At 36.1% G+C, this 8,028-nt stretch overlaps 1 protein-coding gene across 1 annotated transcript in view; it reads left to right on the forward strand.

Annotated features, from left to right (window-relative positions):
- Positions 1 to 6,939, forward strand: part of LOC121423672 (FRAS1-related extracellular matrix protein 1-like) — a 29,552-nt gene extending 22,613 nt beyond the window's left edge. Inside the window, exons 7-11 of the mRNA XM_041619096.1 lie at positions 716 to 868; positions 1,423 to 1,621; positions 4,159 to 4,243; positions 4,465 to 4,550; positions 5,321 to 6,939. Of these exons, the coding sequence (XP_041475030.1) occupies positions 716 to 868; positions 1,423 to 1,621; positions 4,159 to 4,243; positions 4,465 to 4,550; positions 5,321 to 5,523 (726 nt within the window). The 3' untranslated portion in view covers positions 5,524 to 6,939. The remainder of the gene's footprint in view (positions 1 to 715; positions 869 to 1,422; positions 1,622 to 4,158; positions 4,244 to 4,464; positions 4,551 to 5,320) is intronic.
- The last annotated feature ends 1,089 nt before the right edge of the window (positions 6,940 to 8,028 follow it).

The raw sequence follows: 8,028 nt of genomic DNA on the forward strand, positions 1-8,028 counted from the left end.
TGGATCTGATTCATGAAACTTGGACATAATAGTAATCAAGTATCACTGAACATCCTGTGCAAGTTTCAGGTCACATGATCAAGGTCAAAGGTCATTTAGGGTCAATGAACTTTGGCCGAATTGGGGGTATTTCTTGAATTACCATCATAACTTTAAAAGTATGTTGGTCTAGTTCATAAAACTTGGACATAAGAGTAATCAAGTATCACTGAACATCCTGTGCGCATTTTAGGTCACATGACCAAGATCAAAGGTCAATGAACTTTGGCCATAATGGGGGTATCTGTTGAATTACCATCATAACTTCGCAAGTTTATTGATCTGACTTTTGAATCTTGGACATAAGAGTAATCAAGTATTATTGAATATCCTGTGCAAGTTTCAGGTCACATGATCAAGGTCAAAGGTCATGTGAGGTCAATGAACTTTGGCCACATTGGGGGTATTTGTTGAATTACCATCCTATCTCTGTAAAGTGTATTGGTCTAGTTCATAAAAGGTGGAAATAAGAGTAACCAAGTATCACTGAACATCTTGTGCGAGTTATAGTAGTTTTCAAAGTCAGCACTGCTGCTATGTTGAATCGCGTGATGCAGGTGAGACAGCCAGAGGCATTCCACTTGTTTATAATATCGTAACAGATATCTGTTCTAAAGAATCACAAATTTGACATTAAAACACAAATGATATCATTTCATTTTCCCCTTTTGCACAGTCAAAAGTGAGCAATGTTTTTCTTCCGACCGTGGTCCGAGGGGTCCAGAGACCAAGACTTACCCCTGCCGATCCCTCAGGGGGCAGTTCCCCTGTCAATCCAAGACAGTTTCCTCTAGGCCAAGGCAATGCACAGGTGGCCTCTAACAATCAGGTAAAATTAAATACTTATGTAGTATTTTCATCTTTAAAGCCTTTAAAGATCGTTTAAAATCTTTCTTGTATCATTGAGAAGCTAAGATACTTTTCTTTTGATATTTTGTTCACCTATGTTTCTGTAGAAATGAGAAATATAGAAATATTTGATGACATAAGTAAATCAAACACTTTAACCCTGAAAATAGTGGGCTATATTGATGCTATTGATAGGATTTAGGGATGAATCTGCTACCTGTTTTATTTTTAGAGTTGACAATGGAAGGAAAGATTGGAAATACTGCCTGAAGAGTGATCTGCTAATATTGACATTTGATGAAACTTCCACTGTAATGGTTACTTATTAGAAAACATTGTTGACAGTGCTAGGTTGTTCTTTTGGTTTGAAGAAGTTAGATAAACTTAAATTAATAGTTTGCATTAATCTATCCAGTGAGGAACATGGAGAGGTCAAGATCTTTACTCACTGTAATTCATACATAGATTTCCTTTATACACTATCCATTTAGTACGTAGTATATAAACCTAAATGCACCTCTATCCACCTCCTAGCCTCCTCCAGATGCGGAGTCCCCGTTTCCTTTCCCCTGCACCCCGGCGAACAGAGGAGAGATAAGACAGGATGCGGACTCAGGGAGCTTGGCAAAGTGTGATGGCACGTACTGGGTGGAGTTTGATATATCACAGCTTGTGAGAGCTATCACTGGCACTGCAACGGGAACTGATTATGATAACGGGCAGTGTGAGGGAGGTAGGGGTACTTCATGTCATTTTATTTATTAGTTTCCACTTCAAGATAAAATCATTTCATACGTAAAAAAGTATAAGGCCTTTATATTCATCGTAATTATATTCATTATTTTAGGGAAAGGTCATTTTTCAAAAGTGCTCATTTTCATATTACGGCACAAATACGGTAGGAACAATTTAAAAAGGCATGAACACTCTCCAAGGTCGGTGAAAAGGGAGGGCATGCGAGGTCATGGACTAAGATGGCCTTGAATTTATACTAGCCTTGTTATCATACAATCAAACACGGTAGTATACATATCTTTGGTGGGAGGATCATAGGAAGCATGTGAATGCCTTGTTGAAAATGATCCCCACAAAAAAGAAGTCTGAGTATAAGGCTTTTTCTTTTCTTCAGGGCCTTGTTGCACAAGACTTGCCATTGATTGTAACTTTAATATCAATTTTATCTTCCATGGAAACCAAGATTTTGTTAGGCTGGTGTGCCCTTTACCATTTGTTGTTAGAATTGATAGCAGAATTTACTATCGAATGAAAGTTGAACTGCATTCGTGATATAATCCAAGAATTTAAACTTTTGATCCAAATGCAAAACAATATTTGGTAAAAAGATTTACCTCCAAATATGACTCGTCTGATCCTCACCGGAAGTGATATCACGGCGAAGAATTGAGTCATAAACTCTCGGAAGTATATATCGGCCTCCGTCACGGTTCAGCGAAGGTTGATGTGCCCTCATGTAGATGGCTTCCTTCACTCCTCTATCAAACCATCTATCCTCCCTGTCTAGGATCTCCACCTTGTCGAGGTCTACAGTATGTCTCGGTGATTCAATATAAATGTGCTGAGAAACTTCCGACGAAGCTCGGGCGACAACGTTAAAAAAATCTAGTCTATAGGGAACGTTCCGTTTCCCTTCTGTAGCATTCTTTGCACACACCACTCAAAGTTATTCCTTGGCATGGAATCCTATATCTGATACCAGTAAGGTTCTTTTCAGTGTTGTCTTTGGGGGCTACAAGGAATTGCTTCAAAGTTCTAGTTGGTTTGAAGCACACTCTAAAACCATGTTTCTGAAAGTTCCATTTCAGTGCTTCTGATAGACCCTTGATGTAGGGCAGAACGACTGATTCTTTCATAGTAGTGGTTGACTTTTGAGCAGGTTTATTGTTGACCTTCGGGTTGCTCACTCTATCGGTAGCCCACTTGGGGTATCCACACTTCGAAAGCGCCTTTAGAGATGTTTTCTTCTCTTCCATGATTTCCTTTTCTGTTTGTTCTATTGTTTCCACTCGATGGAACAAAGTGTGGATCAGACCTAATTTGTGTTCTAGTAGATGATTAGATTGGAAGTTCAATATTGGTCAGTATGGGTAGCTTTACGAAAGACCCTAATCTTAAGCGAACCGTCTGCTTGAATGATGGTCAAGGTATCTAAAAATGCGAGCGATTTGTCCTTCTCTTCTTCCGTGGTGAACTTGATATCCAGATCAACAAAGTTGAGATGAGCGGTAAACTTTCAGAAACCTGGTTTTAGAGTGTGCTTCAAACCAACCAGAACTTTGAAGCAATTCCTCTCCAAAGACAAGACTGAAAAGAAGAACCTTACTGGTGTGATATATGTGTGTGCAAAGAATCCCACATCGGGGAAACAGAACTTTCCCTGAAGACTAGATTTTTTTAACATCGTCGCCCGACCTCCGTGTCATCGGAAGTTTCTCAGCCCATTCATATTGAATCACCGGGACATACCGTGGACCTCGACAAGATGGAGATCCTAGACAGGGAGGATAGATGGTTTGAGAGAGGAGTGAAGGAAACCATCTACATAAGGTCGCACCAACCTTCGCTGAATCGTGATGGGGGCCGATATAAACTCCAAGAGTTTATTCTTCACTGCGATGTCACTTCCAGTGAAGATCAGGCAGGTCATATCCTCACTGAAGAAGACTGAAGTGTACAGTTGAAAATTTGGAGGTAAATCTTTTTACCAAATTTTGTTTTGCATTTGGATCAAAAGTTTAAATTCTCAGAGTTTACTACATGTATTTTACTATATTTGACAAGTTATTTGATTATGGTAGTTCTATGTAATATAGCTCAGTTCTGATAATGAATATGCATATATACAGTACTATTTTGTTGACATTGCTTACAAAAATATGCTCAAATTAAACTTTTATATTTTATTTATCTGGATTTTTTATTTGGGAATTTTCGTTCTGTTGGGCTGTTGTGAAAAACGGTTCATTTGGAATATTTTTTTTCATGGAAATAATTAATCAGAATAAACATACTTGTAAGAATGTTTATAAGTCCTTTGTATAAAATTGTATAAATTGTATCAAATTATTGGTTAATTCATCTTCTTTGTCCCTTGTAGTGCTTTGAAGCATACAATTTGTACCATTCAAGCTTTTCATATAGTAAATGTGAGAAAACATGATTTGATGATATAATTTTACAATTTTCACTTCACTCCTACCATCAAGTGTAGTTTTACAAACCTGCATTCATTATTTTTTTTTGTATTTTTAGGTTGGAGTTACCATAACAGCAGATGCTTTTTAATATCAAGACATGCTCAGTCATGGAACGAAGCACAGAGGATATGCAGAGAAAGGTGAGTTGATGATAGGAAGACACAGGATAAGGGAAGTAGAATGTTATCATTGAATAAAGTTGAAGGTTACAATATTTAGAGGGAGCTGTGATCAGAAAGAATTATAGACCCTATGCAGAAATAGCAAATGTAGGATATTTTCTGCAACTGAAACGACCCTCTCTGTTTCATGTTTTATTATTGACACTGTTTGCCTCCCTCTATGTTTTGCATATTTACAGGTACAACAGTAATTTGGCAAGCATCTTATCCAAGAGGGAGCTCAAATGGCTCGGTGATTTACTGAGTGGAGAAAGTGCTTGGATAGGTAAGAAACAACTAAATTTTATTCATTACCAGTGTCTATATTGGGTGATTATTATAGTTGTATATTATAGGTGTATATTATGAGTTTATATTTGATATGCACATTTCAGTTATTACAGGTGTAAATGACAGGTAACTTATAAAGCTATATATTAGAAAAAAGATTGAATCAGCCTTAAAGTTAATTTGAAGAGCCTATGGAGTAAATCACATTTATCTACATAGGCTACATGTATGTCTGTGGTAAAGCAAAAGTTCATGACCGGCCTTATGACTCCCCTTTAGATCCGATGATACAATTCTTTTTGCAAGTCTAGAAAAGGATCCCAAAGGCATACATAAGTTTCAAATTAATGATTCTATAACTTATTACAGCTAATCCAGGCTTTCCATTGATATGTACCTCTGGGCCCCATCTTACAAAGAGTCACGATTGATCCAATCAATTGTAACTCTATGGAAATCCATCAGTGTCATAATTTTTACTACAGGAAATTTGCAAGATGTCCTTTGTATACAAAGGAGATAACACCAAATTGTCAAGAAATCAATTAATTTAGGGATATGCATTCATATCTAGAATTAAAAAAAAAATAATCATGCATTTTATATGTTGACTTTGCTGGCCATCCATAGTTGCGATTTATCGGATTAATCATACTCTTTGTAAGACAGGGCTCTGGTCACTTGTAGTGTGTTATTGCTTTTCCCAGTCAGCCCAATTTATTCTTGTAGATGAAATTACATTTTCCTTTCAAAACCAATTTCTAGGTCTAAATGACAAACAAGTTGAGGACCAGTGGGAGTGGGTTTCTGGAGACCCAATCACCTTCTCGCGATGGTCACCTTCCGCACGAACATCCAACCGGCGAGATCGATATGACTGTACTTACATCACAGCTAGACTACGATGGTTTGATAAGGATTGCGATACCACCGCTAAGAGCTATGTATGTATGAAAAATGCAGAATAAGAGGGGAAGGGAAAGGGGGGGGGGTTCTTCGAGTCTCTAGGATGGGTTTTGAAACTCATTCAGGTTTTTTGCGTACTTCTTGATACAAGTTGGATCTTATAGATGAAGAGCTCTTTTTTTACGAGATCCAAGCCGAAGACATCACTCCATCAGTTATGCACAGTGAAATGAAGTTGGTAAGAATAACTAAGTAAAGATTAAGAGATCTGGACCCTGTCTTACAAAGAGTTATGATTGATCCAATCAATCTCAACTTTATGAAAATCCATCCATACCTGAATTTTTTCTACAGGAAATTAGCTCAATGTCCCTTGTAAACAAAGAGAAGCAGAGCAAATTATCAGGACAATGACGAGTGTATGAGTGTACATCAAATCTAGAAAATATTTTAAACAAACATGCAGTTTAGCTGATGATGTTGCTGGCTTTCCATAGTTGTGGTTGATCGGATCAATCGCAACTCTTTGTAAGACGAGGCCCAGGGGTGTATTTCAGGGAAGAGTTTGTCAGTGATTTACTATCAGCCAATCAGATGCAAGGATTTCTAGTAGCTTATAACAATAGTCAGTGAATCATGTTTTTAAAGGTTGGAAATATGGTATCAAATGCTATTATATTTCATCCCAAATCAGATTGCGAACGGATCGTGAAATGTGCATCCGAATTTGTGGGTCTATGTCGGTGCCTTAAGTTTTATTATGCAAGAATTTTGCTCCATTCCATTTATATTTCATATGCCAGTAGATATGCTGCTTAAGTGCAAACTTTTGATAGAATGTCAATTAAGATATGAATGTTTTTAAATTTTGTACAAATCATGTCTATTAAAGAAGAAGTAGTGTAAAAGCTATGCATGTTCATAAAATGGGCATTCTAAATGAAAATAATGACGTTCTTCCCTTTTCACCAATCGGAACAATATTTCTTTTTAGATTATTAATATTACTTTGTCATGGTTGGAAAATAACAGAGCCTGGAAGATGACATGATATGTTATATTTCTTTAAAAACTTGTTCTCTCTGTCTCTCTTTTACACAAATAACTCTTTCCCATACTTCTTCCATTGGTTTACTTAAAGTAAGTGATGTGAATGTGTTAATATGTTGCGGAAACGGGTGACATGTACATGTAGTAAGTTGGTTGAACAAGTTTTAAAAATAAAAACGTTATTTCATCTTGGGGCTTTGTACAGTATACTTATACAGACAATTTTTCTTTATTTTTAATAAAATATTTGGTGCTATCATCTATGTTCATTATCAAAGAGGAGGCTGCTTTGTAGAATTTAAGGTGCTATTTGTTTTACCACACTGCCAGACAATCAGTCGTCAAAACTTTTTTTACATAACATAATTATGTACTATAGTGTCATAAAAATCATGGAATGGTACTTAAATCTAAGCAATAACCCATTTTAAAAAATATATATTTAATGTAATCATGATGTGAATGTATTGTAATTTACATTCTTTGTACAAATGTTTTTGATGATTTGTAAGTAGCCCTGAAGTTTTGTTTCAAGTTTTGTTATTGCCTTAGGCAGTATTAGCAGCTTTGCTTTTCAATTGATGTCAATTTGTTTGCTTGTGTGCAGAGTTTAAATTGCATAGTTAATCTTTCTAGTTTACATTAATAATAATGTATAATGTGTTTTCTGTTGGTATTTATTTAAGATATATTTTTTTAAGTTTGTTATTCTATCCTGATTGAAAATAGCCACTATTCACAGAGTTAGTAGGTTAAAACCATGACTTTAATCTTGCGGAATGTGGGATGCCGTCAGTGTGCCTAATGTTTATTGATGCTCAGGATTTACCAGTACAGAAAGCTATAGAATTTGTCTAGACATGTAATAATAGTTTGCAGAATAGATACAAATGCTCTTAAAGTTGCAGTAGATTCTAAATTCTTGTTTTAGTTTTTGTATCTTTTATTTTAAGTTTTGGTTTAAAGAGAAATACCAGTTTTTGCAGTAAATACTGATTTCAAGAGAAAGTCTGCAAAACCAGGCATAATTGTCAGTGTATCACCGAGGATCTAGATCTTGTACAGTTACATGAACTGAACTTTGTGAAATCTTGAAATCTACGCTGAAAAATGTTCACACTGAAGATCACCAACACAGATAATCGCATGTGGGACCGTGTATTATGATTGCTCTGAATGTCGGCCCGACGCTTGACCCGAATCCTGTGCTTATTGGCTAATATCTCAGCAATTACACAATTTCTTCCAGAATCCTTTGGCACATATTTTTTATTTATACAAACATACACTTTGGTGGTCATTTCATTGGATTCTGTACGAACTCATTTTGATATCGTTACCAAAACTGGCATTTACCTTTAACTACTATGACAGGAATCTCTCACAGAAGGTTTGATTTATTAACTCATTGGACACTTTAATTATTCATAATTTTCTGGTGGGAATAATAAATAGAATAGTTTCTTCATCATTAGAGCATGAGGAAAGAGTATATATAGCACAAGAAACATTCAGTG

The sequence above is a fragment of the Lytechinus variegatus genome, chromosome 11 (genome assembly GCF_018143015.1).
Source record: "Lytechinus variegatus isolate NC3 chromosome 11, Lvar_3.0, whole genome shotgun sequence".
NCBI classification, from domain to species: domain Eukaryota; kingdom Metazoa; phylum Echinodermata; class Echinoidea; order Temnopleuroida; family Toxopneustidae; genus Lytechinus; species Lytechinus variegatus.